At 48.7% G+C, this 20675-nt stretch overlaps 1 protein-coding gene across 2 annotated transcripts; it reads right to left on the bottom strand.

Moving 5' to 3' along the window:
* Positions 1 to 285: 285 nt before the first annotated feature.
* fbxo34 (F-box protein 34) lies at positions 286 to 20675 on the bottom strand. 2 transcript variants are annotated; one of them, XM_012826903.3, is made up of 3 exons: positions 20473 to 20675; positions 8748 to 8927; positions 286 to 3956 (listed from the first exon to the last, which is right to left on the bottom strand). In XM_012826903.3, the coding sequence occupies exons 2-3, from the start codon at positions 8837 to 8839 to the stop codon at positions 1802 to 1804; spliced, it is 2247 nt and encodes a 748-aa protein (XP_012682357.2). In that variant the 5' UTR covers positions 8840 to 8927; positions 20473 to 20675; the 3' UTR covers positions 286 to 1801. The 2 variants fall into 2 exon arrangements, with proteins under 2 accessions (XP_012682357.2, XP_031436003.1); XM_031580143.2 differs by lacking the exon at positions 20473 to 20675 and adding an exon at positions 11611 to 11657.

Raw genomic sequence — 20675 nt, 5'->3', positions numbered from 1 at the left:
ATCACCACATCACTCCTTCAAAAGCATTCCACAGCATCTGAAGGGGTCCCTAGATCAAGGAGACGAGGCGGTTGATAACAGCAGGGGGGGGGGGAGCAAAAGGTTTTAAAAAGGTGAACTTCACAAACCAAAACAGGAATTACTGATATGAAAGTAAACAAACTATTCTAAATAGCCTTATGCAAATTAAGAAAAAACTAAAAAGAAAAAAATTATCACACAATTAATAATTCATTCTCCACCCTGTTAATTCCTATCCAAACAATTATGACACAGATGGCTTTGTTTTTCATTTCTGTCTTTTATTGACGTTAATACTTTTGATAAAGTCCATTAAGGCCAACATCTCCCAACATCCATTGTAGAATATAGTCCATCTTATATACTGTACATACAGAACATACACTTTGTGGGAAGGACACGAGAGCACACTAGAGGAAAGGCAAAGAGCAGCCGTTGACAAATTTCTCTGAATGCACTTTACCACAGTAAAATGCCTTGACAGGCAGAGAACAGTAGAGAACTTTTATACAATATAATCTTTAAAAAAAAAAAAAAAATTGGAATACACTTTGGAGATCATCTTTCCCATTTGAAGAAAATTTTTATTTATTTAAATTCTTTTCATCCTTAAAAAAGGCAAAAAAAAAAGTTTGGTGAGAAATGGAAAGCACTGGTGTCACAATCCTGCCTTTCAGTGGCCAGTCTGCAGAGCTGACAGCAAGCATGGGAAACACCCACCTCACAGATATTTTTTTTAATGTTCATGTATGATTGTATATATACACACACACACGCGCACGCACACACACACACGCACTTCTGGGTAAAAAAAGGAAACAAATTCAACCGATAGAAAAGAAAATGCATTCAAGTTATACACATGCAATCTTTCTTCACCCTGTAGATATACATATCTATATATGATGTGTGACTTGATGCTTTGTACAATGTAAACAGGTGAGCTCAGAAAAACCAACCAACCAACCAACCACTCGCCCACCTCCCTCTCACTCCCCAGGATGAGCTCCTAAGGCTGGGAGGGACTGATCAGCAAAGCCAGGTGGAGGGTCGTCGTGTGTGTTGATATAGCTCCACAAAGCCTTTAAGGCAAGCAGGGTGCATGGACATACACTCTTGCCCACAGCATTAAACGTCCAGGGATGCCCAGTGTGTGGCACTAAAGAAAACTTCTGATTTAAAAACAAACAAAAAAAAGATTCTAATGCTTAGCTGGGAAACAAATGTCAAGTCAGGGTGCTTTAGTATGCATCAAATAAACAGTCAGGAGAAACATTAGAGATGCTCTTTTCAAATATAACTTAGTCAATGCTCAATTAATGCTCGCTCCAAACAAAACCACACACAATCCATTCAAACAAGCAGGCCCCACAGGCTCCCTGTTAAGGAGGCCGTTGAAATGGGCAAGTCTTGCAGACTTTAAAGTGCAGACCGACTGCCACAACCTGAGGAAGGGTCATCATGGGCCAGCTGGTCATGATTGACAGAAGGTTGGGAGAGGACAGGCTGAGGGGAGATCCAGCAATTCCTTAATGAGTTTTTGAGCAACCTGCTCACACATCCATCCCGAAACACATTGAAAAAAGAAAAATGTACACACTCAAAATATGGCAACATATTGATGCATACACACTCAGCCATGAAGCCACACACAAAAGCCCTCACAAATAAAAAGCATACTGATTTCACTTTTTTTTGTTGTTGCACATTGCCCATACATTGTCCCATTTCTCTCCCTCAAAACACACAAACACATCCACCACAAACACACACACACAAACTAGGCCTCTTCCTCACCCTCCCTGCTCTTATAGATTGGCATGTTCATGCGGTGAAAAGTCGGCACCCAGCGGTTGTCGTGGAGACCCACATTGCAGCCGAGAGTGTCCTTGTGGCCCCCCCGACAGCACATCCAATAGCCGGGCCCGTAGGGCATGGCCTGGCAGTAGGGCTTGTGATGCCAGCGGCAGAGCGACACATCGCCTCGTCGGTAGTGCTTCTTGCACTGCTTGCACGGGTCGTCGCGGTACCGCGGCTCCGACACCCAGCGCGAGTCGGTGGGCCGCACGTCGTAGCACTCGATGATGGACTTGAAGTAGCGGCAGGTGCACTTGAGGGCAGCCAAGGCCTGGGTGGGCAACAGGCTGAAGATCTGCACCAGGACGTGGTGCGGCAGCACGGCCAGGTACGGCTGGGGCTCCAGGAGCTGCTGGATCTTGAAGCGCATCTCCAGGAACTCGTGCGAGACCTGCCGGCGCAGGGGAAATGTCACCGCCTCCCGGCCCGTGCCGTCACATTCTTCCTCGTCGTCGTCGTCGTCATGACAGCCTGCGCCCTCACCTCCAGCCACACGTTCACCTCCTTTATCGTCCGCACCTTCGTGCAAAGTCTGTGCCCTTTCTGCAAGAGCAGGTAACTGAGGAGCTTTTGTTGAGATCCCGGACAAGCCCCCAGATTTGGTACAGTCCCAAGGCAAGGGGGAAATTGTGGCCTCCACGGTTATGCATATTTTAGGATGGGTAGTAGTCTCTGTGTGTTGGGGGGTTCGCCGTTCAGACGGAGGCGGCGGTGGAGACTGTCTGAAGAACAGCATGCCGGGCATCGGCTCCTCAACCTCCACTGTTCCAGAGAACTCCGGGCCAGGAGGACGCGCGTCTTCAAAGCCCTGTTCTGGGTCTTTACTAGCATCTGTGACCCTGTACTCCACCTGCACTAGCTGGGCCTCAGCAACTTTCTCCACGACCACAAGCGGCTCAGAAGGGGTAGGTGAGGTCAAGGACTCGGGTTGGGATTTGGGCTGGTTGTTCCCCTTCACTGACAGGCATTCTGCTAGATGCTGATCCTCCACCTGGCAGTCGGTGGGCGATTCTGGCTGTGTTGGGCCCTGATAAGGCTCCGAGCCTGCCAGCAGGACGCGGGCCACGTTGCGGCGCAGGCTGTTGTTGCGCGAAAGCTCGCCCGACTCGCGAGAGCTCTGCCTTTTCAGGCACTCCGACTCCAGGCGGGCCACCATGTCCAGCACCCGCACACTCTCGGACTCCTCCTGACCCTCCACCGACTCCAACGCTTTGGGCTCAGACAAGGGCACGGGGGATTTTGGCAGTGAAATGGTGCTGGAGCTGCGCAGCGAAACAGGCTTCGAGTCCATGTGTTGGTCGCCATTAGCCATCTGCTCCAGTATAGCCACCATTTCACCCACGGAGACAATCCTGGCCCCTTCCTCCCCTTCCACCCGTAGCATCCCGTCCTCCGAGTCTCCAGCAGAGGGGGCTTGGGTTTCGGACAGGGTCTCTGTGCCTTTCATTTTGTCCATTTTGCCCAACCTCCGACGCTTGGCCAGCGAGCAATCTTCTTCAACCCAGCAGCCCTTGCTCTTCATCAAGCACATCAAGCGAGGATCCTGGGGACCTCCCTCTCCCACTGGGGCTGCCTCCCCCAACCCGCCCCCATCGCTCAACCTCCCGCGCTGCCGACCGGCAAAAATGGCAATCTTCTCCTTGGTGTTGCCTGGTTTGATGACAGCCCAGATGTCCAGGGGCCCATCCCCATCTTCACTCTGGTATATCCGCAACGATGCTTCGTTCTCCAGCCCCAAAGGGGAAGCCAGAAGGAATAGGGAGCTAGTGATGGTCACCTTGGCGGGAACTGGGGGGTTCCCTTTTCCCTTTCGTGCTGCCCAGGCACTGCTCAGGTTGGTGGTGTTGGTGGTGTTTGCGGATGAGGAGGAGCAGTGGAGCGTGTTGGTGGATAGGACGCCGAATGGACAGCGGTTGGCTGATCCGCTGCCAGATGAGGCCACTAGGGGGCAGGACTGGTGCACGCCCCACTCAGGCCTGAGAACACCCTGTTGGTCCACACGCAGACTGCGGGGACCCTCCACTATAGACTCCTTCTTGTGAAGGCTGGGGTATGGCTTGAGGTGCATGCTTGCTAACCTGCAGACAACAGAAGGGGGGAAAAAAAACGTCAGTCACCACATTAGGTTGCCAAATCAGACACAAACTAAATATCAAACAAAACTCAAAGATTGACGCATTGAGTTTACAAAAAGAAACAGTCATCCAGAGTTGGCTGTATGCTTTAGATTTAGAAGTCCCCCGTTAGGTTTACCTTGTAGATTCAAGTTCAATTCAACTTCAATAAAGAAAAATTCTTAGTTATCTACAGTTACATAATACATTAAACTCTAAGAATTTGTAAAAAAGGCATGAGAAGAAAAAAAAATGCCACTGGTTCTATGTTTGTAGGAGAGAGAGCACACTAGTAGTTCTACCATATTATTACAAGCTGCTAACCTACGACTTTAATTGCCACCCAACATCAAACTGGCTTACTGGAACTGGGTGGCAGTAATGCGCCACCCATTGCTCCAACTGCCAACCGCACACTTTCACAGCAAATACTGTTCTGACTAATTATACTAAAACACAGCCTGTGCACTCCACAGCAGTTCAAGGCAAGCTTCACAAGTGACAATCTAGCCGGTGTGTTCCGAGCGCGCTTACAGGAGCTGGCCGAAATACGGAGACAGATTTATGGCTTTGCCCCGGATGGAGGGAGGGGGAACAGGACTGGAGCCTGAGGGGGCGCTGCTGACGCCCCCATGCCCAAATGTCTTGTTCTCTCCAGCCAAAGCATCTCTTCCTCTTCTTCCTCCTCCTCCTCCTTCACCTACCAACCAACCAACCCCTCCCTTTTACTCTTCGTGGGGCTTCATGCTCGACCCACGGTCTAGGACATACAGGAGCTCACAGTAAAGCTTGCGTGGAGAATTAGAGATAAATGCGCGTGTGTCTCCACAAATTCTACAATTTTCTACAGCAAAGTTTTCAAGCAGGAACCAATTGGGGGCTTACTAACCAAGCCATGAGTCTCTGATCACTTCCAGAGGCAGGCGGGGCAGAAAATCATTATGCAAGACATGGAACCGCAATGTAATGCAATATAGCATAATATGATGAGATCAGCCCCAATAAAAAATAAAAAAAAGACCCAGTTAAGGCTTGTTGAAATGTGGATTTCTACATGATATGAGAACACAGCCGGACTGACCCCGCTTTTTGCCTTCTTTCTCTCCAACTCTCCCAGTGCCTCTCTTGCACATGTCTTAGAGATGAGAGAAGTCACACTAAACCTGCTAATGGCCAACAAAAGGGCCTCCTGTTCCTCACCACACACACACACACCACACACACACACACACACACACACACACACACACACACACACACACACACACACACACACACACACACACACACACACACACACACACACACACACACACACACACACACACACACACACACACACACACACACACACACACACACACACACACACACACAGGGAAGCCACCCAAGGCTAGACACAGCTGGGCTCTTACACACGCACTCCCTTACCATACACGCACATGGACACACGCACTCACACACATGAACACATTCTCACACATGTACTAGGGATACAATATATTTCACCTCCTGTTAACAGACAAATAACAAAATATTTGACCAGTCCTAACTTTATACGATCCTCTAATATAAAAGGTGGGGTCCATCATTAACGCAGAGTGATTAAAAGCAGACTAATGACTTAACACACACACACACACACACACACACGCCATCCGCCATATCTATACACACAGTCCATTTCAACATGACCGTACAGTACAATACAGAAGCATGTGTAGGAATATACATGCATTCAATTCCTCTCCAGCACACAAACAGAACCATTCCAACAAGTAGGTGTCTATTCCACCCTGTCCAATTCTGACACTTATTTTTGTGCGCAGTCCATTTATCTCTCCCACACACTGTGCAACAATATGTGTGTAACTATATGTGTGTGTGTCAGTGTGAGTGTGTATGACCGTGAGCGAGCGTGTGCGGGCGAGCAAGCACACAGAGAGAGTGTGTGTGTGTGTGTGTGTGTGTGTGTGTGCGCGCGCTGGCTTGCAGCAGGAAGGCTAAAGTGCTTATAAGGCATTCCTCCTCTGCAGATCCAAGCCTAATAATGGGGACAGTGGAAAGAGGAGGGGGGGGGGATCTCACGTGACCAAATCAGGGCTGGCATTCTTCAAAGTGTGTGTGTCTGAATGTGTGTGCGGACAAGTTATTCAGGGGCAAGTCACGAGGGGCACACACACGAATTAGTGGGTGGGTGGGTGGGTGGGTGGCTGGCTTAGAGGGGCTGTGGACTCCAATTGGGCACCCAATACTGGTCATGGAAAATTGCATGCCACAAGCAGAGAAGGGCCAGTTGGTGCATCTTTGGAAGCCCAAACAACAACCCGTGCCCCCCCCACCCCCCTTCACTCATCACACACCCTCAAACCTAGCCCCCCCCACACACACACACAGATTTTCACACTCACTTGCACACAGCCTCTTGGACACAAACACATACACACAGCCAAGGCACCTCTCGAATTTCCCCTTGTTCAGGGAAACTAGCAGAAATAAGCAGTTTATTGAGCCTGGATGGTATTGTGGTTTTGCCATCAATGAGGGGGGGGGGGGCAACCCCCAAAGTGAAGCAACAAGCGGGCACGCCGAGCCAACGGTGGCTTGCGTCTCCATGGAGACATGCGCCCTTGCATTTCCTGGCACAAGAACTCACTCTGACTTCCTGCACTTGCCAGCTTGCTTGGGTCTGTACAACACACACACACACCTCCCTCTAGTCTCTAGGGGCCTCTGGGTCAGACCAGTGCTTTTCCATGCCCCAAAAGGGAAGCTCTGCTCAAAGCGGCGAGAGTAACAACACACACACACACACACACACACACATCAGACTTGCTCTCTGCCATACCACTACAGCACGTGAACACTGGTCACCACACACACACTCGCTCTCTGCCATACCACTACACCACGTGAACACTGGTCACTACACACACACACACACACACACACACACACACCTCAGACTCGCTCTCTGCCATACCACTACAGCACGTGAACACTGGTCACTACTGCTGACCTATCATGACCTCAGGGCTGTGTGTGTGTGTGTGTGTGTGTGTGTTTGAGGGACCTAGCGTTTCTAGGAGTTACGGTGTAGCCTTGGGGTATGTTTTGTTTATTTTTGTACCCATTTTAACGTCGGTTTGTTTACATGCACGCAGAAGCAACACAAAATGATGTGAACTTGTGATACAACTGCAGTTAGCCGCACATTTCCACAGTATTCCGTGGGAGTTGTGTTCTCCCAAGACACCGTCTGCTTGGGAGGTTCCTCGGAGCCGCTGTTAGCCCTTTACGACCAACAGGGAACGGGTTCTTAAACTGGTTCCGGTGCAAACTAGCGAACCAGCCCACATTTCAACCGGTTCTGAGCAGAACCATTGTAATCAAGGATGCGTCATTACCAGAGGGCATTGCACAATGCACATAATGGAAGTTAACAGTAGTAGGGTCGTCACGGTTTGCACTGGAAAAACCACCTCTTGGTTCCAGCTGTGAACCAACTTTTCAGGTTCCGAACCAATTTATTTGTGTTCCCTGTTGGTGGAGAAGGGGTATGTGAGCAGCACCATGGCGCTGGACCGGGCCTCTGCGCTGCTGGACACCTGCCCGCCCCTATCTGGCCAGCCCGGCACTGCTGCGTTTTACCCATTACTCAACCTGGCAGCCACAAGCAGGCCCACCCAGACCTCGTCTCTCACTCCGTCGCCACTCCGCTCGGACGCTCGGCTCGGCTCCGCTCTCCGCCTTTGATCCCTTCTGTCTACCACTCCGATCCCCCCCCAGTCCTACCATTACCTCTCTTTTCCGTCTACTACACCCCCCCCCCCCCCCCCCCCTTCATGTCCATGCCGCCCCATCTCGTCCCCCTGTGTAGTACCGCTAGAACACCCACTTACCTCACAAGCAGAGGCCAAAACATCTGTCAGAGCAAATAATAATCTGAGCAAAAGGTGGGGAGAGGGTGAAGTTGCACGACAGGCATTATGTAAAAGACAAACAAACAACGAGCGACGAGCGACAGATGCTCCAGCCCCGGACCAGCTAGTCAGGCAACGGCGCTAAGCTGAGGTGAGGTCATCGGCGGACTCCGCACTGCTTCGATTATTAACTCAATTCCTTCTCCCTCCCTTTTCTGTCTATGCCTGCCTCCCTCGCTCTCTCTCTCTCTCTCTCTCTCTCTCTCCCCCTTTGTAAAAGGTCCGTGACTCTTCCCTTCCCTGCCCCCCATAGGAGGCCAGCCAGGGAACCTGTCCAACATGAGGGAAAGGGGGGGAGCAGGGAGAAGTCAGAACAAGCAAAAGAACGAAAGAAGAAAAAAAAAAAAAAAAGGAGTGAAGGATGAAGTCACAATTGCAGAGCCTCGGCTCCAATTATGCTGTAACACACTGTGTTCCTCCTGCATCTGGGCCCTCCGCACGCGCCTCTACATGTGTTCCCCACGCAGGAGTGGGGGGGGGGGGGGGGGACCGGCAGGCAGGCGCTGCGTCGTGCCTTATAACACACAGGCAGACTGGCATGGCGGGGGAGGATGTACGTGGGATGCAGTGTGATGGGGGGGGGGGGGGGGGTAGTAATTATGGGTGAGGTAACAGCTCTGGCCTCAGCTCAGGCTCATCACATATGTGCAAACAGGGAAGAGAGGAAGGAGAAAATATTCTCTCAGAGTCCATAGCAATGGTGATTAAAGAGAGCAGACGAGCCCAACAGGGAAGGACACTGGCAAGGAGAGGCTGTCGGAGTGGGACTCACCTCCAGTCGAGTTGGGCTTTGGAGGCTGGCTTCCGTGGTTCTTGGTATGGGGCTGGGCTGAAGTAGCTGATTGATTCACATTGCTGGGGCATGAGGCTTCTCCCTCCAGCACAGCGGGGCAGGAAGCTCCCACAATGCACTGTCAGGGAGACACTGTCGGACAGCAGGAGACTCCAACTACTGCAAAGAAAGGAGAGAGAGAGAGACAGACGACAATGAGACTACATCCACTCTGCTTCTTCAGATCCACTAAGCAGGTGGCCTCTCCATCTAAAACATTTACTACCAGGAGTTTGGCTTGCATACGCCTGTACTTGTTTGGGTGTCGTCACACCCACATCGAGTCATAGCTGAGCAAGACAACACATCACACAATAAACATGTCTGCTATGCCTTCAAATTCAGTCAAATACAAACACCTGCTTTGTAAAAACAGTCCACTCTCCAACCCACACCTCCCTTGAAACCCATTACCACATTACTAACCACAGACGGAACTGCCCCCTGCCAAAAAAAAACAAAAAAACAAACAGACTGAAAATCTGCTGCTGAAAAGAGTGCGCCATGTTTGGCCACAGGCACATCCTTCTGCTGATGCAGGATGCCCACTCCACTCAACCCTATCAGTCCACTGAGTCATGCCTTCGGGAAGGGATATCGAAAACCTTCGCTTCCAAGGTTTGAAGGTCTTTCTGTCTTTGTCTTTGTCTTTGTCTGTGTGTGTGTCTGTCTCTCTTTTGGTAAAACCAGTCGGTCTGCATTTGCATGTCCCCTGAGACGGAAAAACAGGTGGGATGGCAAAGTCAAGTCAATTACTGCCCACGGTCAATCAGGCAAGTCGTTGAAATGCAGGTTCGACAGGAATGTGGTTTAATGCCTCCATTTCTCAACACAAGACAGTGGAGGCCCCATTGCTACCATTAACAATGTGAATGGGTTGCTCCCATTCTCGTAGTCGTCTTCTTCTTACGTAATGCAAAAGGTATGAGGTCACTGATCATTTAAGACATCTGAAGCCTAATACTATGAGCACCTGAACCTGTAAATCAACCATCAGGATGTACAGTAATGTTAATTCATTAGGTCTAAACCATTTCTGGCTTTCAAAGAGAAATACTGATGAGGTCCGATGAAAACAAACTGAGACTGGTTAGACTAGAGAGAAACAAATATATATATATATATATATATATACACACACACACACATCAGCAAACCTTGCAACCATCTGCCCAATAAATCCAACCTCTGCCAAAATTCCTTTTACAAGAGATCAAGACACACGAAAAGCGAAAGCAAAGCCAGCACTGAAGCCAAAACCCTCATGTCAGTTACTGTAGACTACATCACCATTATTCAAAACCCTCATGTCAGTTACTGTAGACTACAAAATTATTCAAAACCCTCATGTCAGTTACTGTAGACTACATCCCCATTATTCAAAACCCTCATGTCAGTTACTGTAGACTACATCACCATTATTCAAACCCTCATGTCAGTTACTGTAGACTACAACACCATTACAGTCACTTTAGGGCTCTATCCAACAGACAGAGCCCTTACAAAGCAGATATCTTCACTAAGCTCCACGTCAGAAGAGGTGCCAGAGCACTCCCCCCCCACCACCGCCACCATCTCCCTCCTTTCCTCAAACTGGATTGGCTGACGGGAGGCCCCCGAGCCTGGGGCAGATTCTTCTTGTGTAGGTGTATGCCAACACAGGACGTTCTCAGCTCTTCCTGTTTCTTCCATCTCCACAGCTCATGCCGTTTCTATATCACACAGAAGAACAGAGCCTCTCAGAAGCAGCCAGAGGAGGGGCGGGCGGCGGCGGGGGGCGGGGGTGGACGTAATGTAGAGGGAGAGATTTTGAGTCAGGGTTTCACAGGCGGATGAATACAGCTCTTTCACATTATTTCCCAAAGCGGGAGAAGAGGTGGTACCAAGGAGGGCGAGATGGAGAGCTGTGGCAGACTTCCACCAAGACCATTCCCCCCACTCAGTCTCACACACACACACACACACACACACACACACACACACAGGCAGGGAGTTTTGTTTTCAAAGAGATATGCGAGCCATGAACGGCTGATAAGTCGGAACAAAAGCAGCTTTGGGGAACAGTAGCCAACAGACCAACAAGAAGAAAGGCTGTGGTGGCTGTGGTGGTGGGCTGATAACCTTCCAGTCACCCAACACAAACACACACACACACACACGGACACGGAGACACACACAGAGTGGATTCCATTGCACACAAACATGATTAGACCGTCTCAACAAAGGGGTACTGGAATGACAGGCGGATAAGGGAACATCCTTTCTTTCTCTCTCGATCTATCTTTCTCCGTCTCTCTCTCTCTTTCTCTCCCTCCCTCTCTCCTTTGTGCCAATCAGGCTTTATGTGAATGTTGTGCAGCAAATCCTCAGCCCAAACTCTGACATGCACATTTGGGTCACTGTCTAGCACACACACACACACACACACACACACACACACACACACACACACACACACACACACACACACACACACACACACACACACACACACACACACACACACACACACAGAGAGAGAGAGAAACCCTCACTGCAAAACTACAACGGCCTGGCAAATGCAGGGGCCAGCACCAGATTCTCCCACACTGGGCCACACTACAGCACATTCTTAGCTCCGCCGAGAACCCAAAAGAGCAACTATGTGACCGACACGGCGAGGCATGTCTGTGAGAGGCTCACTTTGGGCTGCCAGCCTTCAGTTGCTCCAAATGCAGTGTGTGAAGAGTGTTCCCCTTCTCCTCTGCAAACGCTTCACGGAAAAAGCAACGACCAAAACATTTTTTTAAAAACTTTTACTTACATATTTCCTAACGATTCCTTGTTGCCGACCATTCCTTCTCAAATTCCTCACAATAAAGTGCAGCACAGTGGTTCATTGTGGTGCAGCACAACCAGCAAAGGAGTGTGTGGTGTGCGTTTCAGACAGTGTGCTACAGCTCAACTCTGTGTGTGTGTGTGTGTGTGTGTGTGTGTGTGTGTGTGTGTGTGTGTGTGTGTGTGTGTGTGTGTGTGTGTGTGTGTGTGTGTGTGTGCTCTGCATGCTTTCACCTTCTCACACACACACACAGCACGTGGTCGAACTAGTCCGACAGACACCTTGATTATTTGACCTAAACAGCTGGTCCTGGTGGCGACAGCACACACTGACACACACACACACACACACACACACACACACACACACACACGTTCGTCTGCGGCAGGAACAAATAAAGGAAGTGTGAGGTTCAGCCAATGGGCACGCTGGGGTCCTCTCATGTCTATATAAGGCAAGGATAATCAATACATCAGGAGGGGACGGGACAGGCTTGAGATTATGCAGAAGAGCCGATAGACGAGCCTGAACACTCCCAGTCACACATCCCGTGTTCACACACACACACACAGAAACAGTCCTCTCATTTCCCCAAAGCTTCACAGATGAAGAACTGAAGAAATATACAGACACAAACATACAAAAAAAGAAAAATTCCCCAAAACAGCACACACAGAGAAGTAGACGTCCACACAAAGACAACAACTGGAGAAGTACACACTTAACAAGCAGAATGACAATCACACCTTCACAATCAACTCAGGCCTCCAACACGGAGGAAAGAAAGACTGCACTGACAAGAGGAGCAACGACAGAAACACTACGACACAAATAAGCAGCATACTTGACATGTTTCAGCTTCTCCCAGTGACAGGCACCAGTATACCACACACACACACACACACACACACACACACACACACACACACACACACACACACACACACACACGCACACACGCACACACGCACACACGCACACACGCACACACGCACACGCACACGCGCCTCTCGTCACACAAAATCAAGAGATGCAGCACAAACAGGAAGACATGTGGAGGATTCCAAAAGTCATGTGCTGAGCATTCCCCTTAGTCCCCTTTTTGGCAGAAGTGTGTGTGCATGTGTGTGTGTGTGTGTGTGTGCGTGTGGTGTATTTTCCCAGACTTCACTGGCAACTTCCTTTTACCTGGCCTTAAATCAAGCTTTCCACAAACAATGACTTTCAAAGTGAGAGGGGTGCGGTCAGTCAAGCCACAGACAGTTTCACAATGTCCTTCCCAAACACTCTGTGATAAACTCCCCCTTACAAGACAGGTCCGTACCTTTACTGGACGCTCGTCGGAGTCCTACATAAACATAAACATATCGGACTGTGATGGTCCACCATAGTTTCTGAGAATCTGTGAGAATTGAGAGATTGATGAGCGACTGCTGAGAGGTAGCTGAGAAATAACAGATGTGAATTATGGTTTTCCCGGTTTCAATCATCATTTCCTCCCCCAGAGAATCCCAGAATGCAACGCATTTCCACCACAAATATGATCGCAGACCTGTGCGAAACCCTGCTTCTGAACAGCCGTACTGACAAGCGCTCATCAAACCAAGCAGAACGAGCCCCTGAAACATAATCCCTCTCCATCAGACTTTTAGAAGCCCACCAACAAACAAAAAAAAAAAGCACTCATCCAAACACTCCTGAACAAAACCTAAACGATACAGTCTCCACACTACAGGTCTGATCCCATGTAAACGTCAGATGGAGGCCAGATGGAGTTCAGTCTCGCTCACGCCCGGGCCTGAAAAACTATCCTCTCCCGCCCGCAAAAAAATCCCACGGGTGAACGTTTACAAGGGATGTATTTTTCCCGCTCGTGCCCGCTCCGATAAAATTGTGTCATGAAAACCCTCAATCCTGTGCCTACTCATGTTAAACACAGGTTATTTCATGCTGCTCTCCTGCAAACATACTTTTATTTCAATTCAAACATATATTTATACATACACCACTAGTCTCACTAGTCATGCCTTTCTCCCGCATCACTTTCTTCTTCTTCTTCTTCCTCTTCTTCACCCGTCTTCACCCGCACCCTCTAATCCAAATGAGTCTAGCGCCACACTCTTTAGCGCAGGGAGCCGCGGGTGTAGGCCTCTACTCCACACCACTCTTCCTAAGGCTGTTCCCGGACAGGGCTGAATGGGAACCTAAAATAACCCCTTACTAAACACTTCTGGGTGAGCCACTAGAATGCCTTCTTCTATTCCACCACTCTGGAATACACCCCTAAACCACTGAACCCTGAAGCACTCCATACCAGACGTTTCCTGTGAAGGGTCCCCTACACGACCGACTCGACTCACTTCTCAGAAGCTTGAGAACAGGCCCTCTCATCCACTCCTGGCCCTGCTAAGCTGCCTGCCTGCCTGCCTGCCGTGCTTTCTTGCTTGCCACAGGCCTTCCTCTGGAGAACATCCGAAACGCCCTTAAAAACAAGCGCTCATAAATCACCACGGCAAAACACAGCCACGCTCTCCAGAGTGCTCGCTCCCAGACACCTGGACCCGTTCCGACGACCCGCCCCACTAACCGGCCCAAAAAACTGGACGTGTATTCAGACACAAACACACACTCCTTGAGGATGATCTGAAAACGGAGTTAACTGCTAAGGGGAAGAGACAGATGAAGCTCCAGCTACTTGGTGGAGCGGAAACTTCTGGAAGTGCGGGAGATGATGTACAGTCCTGGGTGACTGAGCCCAACAGGCTGAGATCATGGCTCCGCCAGGCCTTGGTGGAAGAGGAGAGGTGACTGCAGAGAGCACATCAAATAACGTAAGGCCACAGAGCACACCACAACGGTCCATGCGGCACGACTAGTGACCACAATGTTGCCACGGGCGCCATAGCCACCGTCCCAAACACATGAGTCTCACTGACACTGGCGGCGCACTCATACACGGCTAACAGCTAAGTCTGCCTCTGCCCGCTATGAAATGGTGAGTTGGACAAGGCAAACAGGCCACATGCTCCCCCTTAAACACACACACACACACACACACACACACACACACACAAAATGGGCAGCATGCCCATAAACAGTGTAATACTCTCAAGGGAGTCCACAGGTCTTTGTTATGTGCAATACACTCCCGCCTCTCACGCAGAACAGGCACCTCCAGACATTTGCACATTACCAGATGGGTTCCTTGTCTTAGCAAGAGATGCCTCGTCGTCCCCCTCACTCGCTTTTTCACACGCGGGAAAGCTTCTGATCCCTCCCCCAGAGCCTGAGTCAATATTACAAGATGCGACGGCTGCCAGCGTGGTAATAGGGCGTCGAGCCAAGCGTTTCCCCATCCGAGCGTGCTAACGCCGTAAAGGAAATGTAATCAGAAAGCCGAGATTGAGGGCATGTGCAGTGTCGGGTTGCAGAAGGACTGTTACGCAACGCAACACAACAATACACAACACTACACTACGCTGGCAGGGGATAAGATCCCTGTACTTGGGCAAGCAGAGACACACTCGTGCTCACGTTTAATTATTATTATTTTTTTTAACACCCCCTCTCCAAGCTACGAGGAGTGTGGAGTTACAGCAGCCATGCCAGCTGCAACCATCCTGAGCCAGAGTTCTCTTTCGACTACAACCCCCCAGCCCCTTATGGTGCATGACTCCATCGCTTGTTAGCGAGCACATTTTAAACAGAACAAAAAAAAAAAACCTTCACAACCGTTCAAAGATTGCGTAACAGCACTCCGACACTCATAAAAACTCTGATCCCGCTTGGTGCCACCCTAAGAGTACAAATATGGCTTAACCGTAACTGCTCACTAGCTGTCAACCGACAGGACCCCTCAAGTGATGTCACTCCCCAAGATGAAGGCCTTCATCTGAAGGCCTTTGTTGTAAATGGCCATAAATCTACACCAGATCAGGTTACGTATGGCGCGCCATGTGCAATCTGACATAAGCGCAGGCAGCTGAAATTTAAAGCACATGTTTGAAAGCACACTGGAAGAGGCCTGTGCTTGGCCCAGGCAGTGTGCTGTACGTTATGTCATACAAGAGGGACAGCACCTGTGCGAGTGCCGTCTTAACTAACCAAACAAAAGATCTCCGTTCCACTGAAAGACAATTATTTCTTCCTCAGGGAATAATCACTGTCCTCTGGAGCATTTACGAGCCATAATTCACTTAGTACTTTAAAAAGTTTACCTTTGCAAAACCACAAAAAGGGGCAGTACGGCACGATTCCAATACATCCAACCGCTTTTGCTCAGCTAACGTGCCTTTGCCTGCGGTGGAAATGCTGCATGTCTGTATTACACAACAGCGTAGATGCCAGAGCACATCATGAATTCCAGGTATCAGTGCAGGGGCTGCAGAGCTCTCTGGAAGAGCCCGGCTGTCACCAGGGCAACCAGCTCCCAGTGAAAACTCAACATCTGCTGCCCAGCAATTCAGCCTTCAAAAATAAAAATGTTGTAAATGTAAATTTCAAGGTCAGTCGCACAGAACAGACGCTGGGATCCAAGCAGCAGTGATGCACCCACGAGGGCTCCCCTCACTCCTCCATCCCTCGACGCCTTACGGAGGGAGGCTTGAATTCCACATCTCTGCAGAGAAGTTCACACTTGTTCGTTAATTGCCTCTTGGAAAGTGGGGGGGGGGGGGCAGGTTGGGATCGGAGAACTGAAGGTGAGCGGCTGCTTCTGCTGCAGCTCGAGCTCTGTGTGTGTGTGTGTGTGTGTGTGTGTGTGTGTGTGTGTGTGTGTGTGTGTGTGTGTACGCACTCTTCCCCTGCCAAGCACAGAGCCGAGTCGCCCGACACCAAACCAAGAATAGCAAGGGCAGGTCAACGAGATGCTTGTGCTCTCTCCCACCCACACCACACACACACACACACACACACACACACAGAGATCCAGAGATAGCACACACACACACAGTCCAGCTACCCACCTAAAACAGTCTTTTCACAATGCCGGATTTCAAACACAGCTACGCCACAAAGACCACAACAAACACTTGTGTCTATGTCAGTGAGTGAGTGAGTGTTTGGGGGTGGGGTGTGTGGGGGATAACATCAAACCTGTTGGGCTGCATCAAGACCAGGCAACTTTCTTTTCCCTGGTTGAAATTGGATATGTGAGCACACCTTGTGCAAACAGGCAGAGCAGTTCATTTTCTGGGGCAAATTCCTTCCTGCACCCCTCCTTCTCCATCCCATCACAAGCCAAGACACTTTTCAATATTCATGGCGTTATTCAGACAATACCGCACATTTTGCCAGACCGAGCACATCCCAGAAACATACAGCATTTATTGTTCTCTTATCGCATTGGTGAACTGCGACTGTGGGTTTCTAATGTGTCCCATTTAGAGTGCGAGTCGAAAATGTATCAGTGCGAGAGGGATCCAATCTCTCTCGTGCTTTCCCTGGAATGCATCGAAAGCTCCGCTGAACACACCCTGGAACAAAGAGCATGTGGCTGCGGGCTCTGGTGTGTGCGTGCGTGTGTGTGTGTGTGTGCGCGCGCGCATGTATGTGTGTGCACACGTAAACATGCACATACACATAAACGAGTAATACTGAACTAGGGAACAAAAGCTTGGTAGAGGCATTAGGTCAAATGGTGAAATACTTTAAGCACCAACTGACTTGAATGCTTTTAATCCTCTCTGGATATTAACTTAATGCAAATAAGTTGGGTGTGGTGGGTGGGGGACTTACAAAGGACTTCTCAAAACTCAAAGCAGTTTTTACATCACAGACAAACACCGCTTTGAACAACTTTTGGACTGTCAACGCAGACAGTCACCACAAGTCGGAAGTGCAGCTTTAAAATAAAAAATCTCTTATCAGGAGGACGAGAGGCCTGTTGTGACATGTTGCGCCTCTCTCCGTTTCCACCCTCACTGCCATGGCAAGCGCCTCTCAAAGGCAATCAAACGGCCCATTCGACAAGGGGGCTACACCCTCGGCGGCAAACACAGTCTGCTCCGAGCTGGGAAAGGGCCTCATTTGCAGAGCGGCCAAACAGGTTTCCCATGGATGGGCGGTCCAGCTGTCAGATGGGAAGGATCACGCAGTGCCCAAAACAGGTGGTGGGTCAGGCAGGACGCCTGACGGCAGCAAATGAATAACCTTGCCGGGTCGCAATTTACAGATTGTGCGGAAACGCTAAGCCGCCATGTGTATTTAAAGACCGAAAAACAGGAGACATCCCTAAAATTAAGGGACTAAACAAACAAAAGGAATTGGTGTGTAGGGGCTGATTTGAAGAATCAACAGACAAAGCTCTGACTTGCCAAAAAGGCCTGGTATCATTAGTAGATACTACCACAAATGTCAATCAAAGAGAGCACTATTTGTAACATTTGCAGATAATGAGTAAACACTGATTTAAAAACAGTGTTTGGCAATCACTGATAAGATGATTAGGAGTAGCAGTGTATACTTTGCAAATCATTTATGAATCATCCGAGATACTGAACATATGAAACATCTGCGAAGGTGACTCACCAAAATGCGCACACACACACACGATTTGCATTTCCATGCATCAGGGTCTACTCACCTCGCTGAAGGGTACGACTTTAAGTAAGGGATAAAGGTCGCTTAGGTGTCCCGACATACAAATATAGTCGACAAAGTGGGGACAAAGAACTCGACGACGCAAAGCGCAACGCTAGTTTCCTCCATTTATACTCCAGTTGCCCTACATGCATTTCGGCATGATTAACATTAGTCAAAGGAAACGTTTGGTTAAGTCTTAAAAGAAACCAAACTGTTTCGTTTCCAGGCTAGTACTTCTTTCTTTAGGTCAAAGATAACGGAAGTTGCTTGATTAAAATTCATTATTTTGAAGTCCAAATTCTTGCTTACATAATGTTAGCTGTTCCTCATTCTATGTTGAATAGCTTGCCAACTTCCTTGTTCTCAGATAACAATGTTATTTAAACATGGAACTAATGGTTATACCACTTTATACCAATGAGAGAATATGTTTATTTTGTGAATTCAATGTCTGCCTAAACACACTCACTGTGGTAGAGCTGTTGATGGGCAGTTTACCATTAACTATTGTTGGTATAGTTAGTTCCTATTCAAACTTGCCAGATTAAACTTTTTTACCGGATCTGCTTCATGTGTGTCTTGGAAATGCAAATTAGCTGCGCACGACCTGGCTCAGCGAAAAGTACCAATGGAAAAACCGCCTAGGTGAGCATGTAGACATCTTTCCTTTAACAAGAATAATAAAAGGAGCTCAGGAAATAAACAAGAGTTAAAGCATCAAACCCTGTCCTTGACCACTCAAATCTTGAAAGTGCTGTGTGATCTTTGCTATCTACCTGCAAGTTAAGCATGTTTAGTCAATTGACTTAATCACAAGCCATACATAAGTTCAAAGTTTGGCTAAAGACCAACAAAGTGTGACTCAGAGTCTGTGTACAATGGGGTTTGGCTGCTGACAACAAGCAGCTGTTTTGATTTCCAAAACATCTGTCACCTTTAAAGAAACCAATCACTCAATGGGCGTGTTCCCAAGGTAATTTCGGCCACTGCGCCAGACTGGGGAGGTAAACACACAAAGTTCAGGCCCGATGGACGGTAAACAAAGGTGTCTGTGTGAAAGCATGACTTTGAAGTGCCATAAACTCATTTTGGCTACGTGTGAACCGACTGGGTGGCGCATGATGACTGGCCCGAGTGAACGAAGAGGAAATGCACGGAGAACACTGCGGTTTGAACTCCCACGGGAGACCAGCGTATACCGCGTTCTGTGCACTGACCTGATTCAACTGACTGCATATAGAGCAACACCACTACGATTCAATGTGAAAACGGGGCTGAGTGATGAACTTCTCTCAAAGCTAGGAAACCCCGTGTAAATATCTCAATTTAGTAAAGTTACCACCCATAACTCAGTGCACTATCTATTCATCTATGGACTAAAACTTACATAATTGAGTACCAGGTAGTGCATTTGCATTTCTGAAGCTGATTATTAACAACCGTTTCTTACCTTTCTAAAAGAGTCAAATCACAGACCTTCTGAGGAAAATGGAAGTTACTTCAAGTAAGGAAGTAAGTGCATTGATAGCTGGCGTCAAGACAAACCTGACTTGCACCCAGACCTGCTACAAACATGGGATGAGGCAATTAATACTGCTGCATTTAGCTTCAAACTATTCAAAGCACTTGGCACAAACAAAAGTCATTGCAGACATCTCAGACAGCGGCAAGATGAGATCTATTCGAATTCTTGGTGAAACCCAGCAGAGCTTATCGAAACCTTGCATTACAGTCTCAAGACGTTAGCCACCCTGTCTTGGTTGAACGAGTCAACTAGGCAGACAACCGATGATAGCGGGCAATGTGGTGGAACGCATTGTTTAGTCACGTTGAATCAAAAGTCAACTGAAGCAGAGTTAACATCTTATACGGTTAACTAAATTGTTAAAGCCATTTACCAGAGCTAACGTTACCGCGCCATGCAATTTGGACAGCTGACCACCTTGCTAACTAGCTTACAGGCTAGCTTTATAGCTCCAACTTGGCCGAGTTTTTCTGTGGTCCTGAGGCTAGACTTGGCTATGGCTAGCTTCTTTGCTCGCTAGCAAACAAACCACTACAACCTGAACGTCCGAACCTGTCTTTATGGACCTGTCGCCAAGATGAATAATTATATTCCATTACCTACATCCAATAAAATTACGATTTAAAGAATGACAACAGAACACTACACCTGGAGTACGTTAGCTGGCCAGGGATATTTTCACTGATGAAGAAATGGTAGTCAATGCTAACTAAAAGCAATGATGTTTGAGTCAAGCTGACCTGCACAATTGAATTTCCACAATCTTCTTGTCGAAGACGTTCACGCGACTCCGCAGACGTCCTCTTTTATCCAGACCATTTCAAAGAAAGTCTGGTGCTTGTATTTCAAGTGTATGTCAAAGTCTTTGCTCTGTCTGCCAGTGTATCGTTCAGTGTGAACCTGCTTCTAGGACAGGATTGCAAACAGCTCCCTCTACGTCGCT

This window comes from Clupea harengus, chromosome 14, assembly GCF_900700415.2.
Source record: "Clupea harengus chromosome 14, Ch_v2.0.2, whole genome shotgun sequence".
Taxonomy (NCBI): Eukaryota; Metazoa; Chordata; class Actinopteri; order Clupeiformes; family Clupeidae; genus Clupea; species Clupea harengus.
Note: the sequence above shows the minus strand (reverse complement) of the source record. Positions and strands in the feature narration are given on the sequence as shown.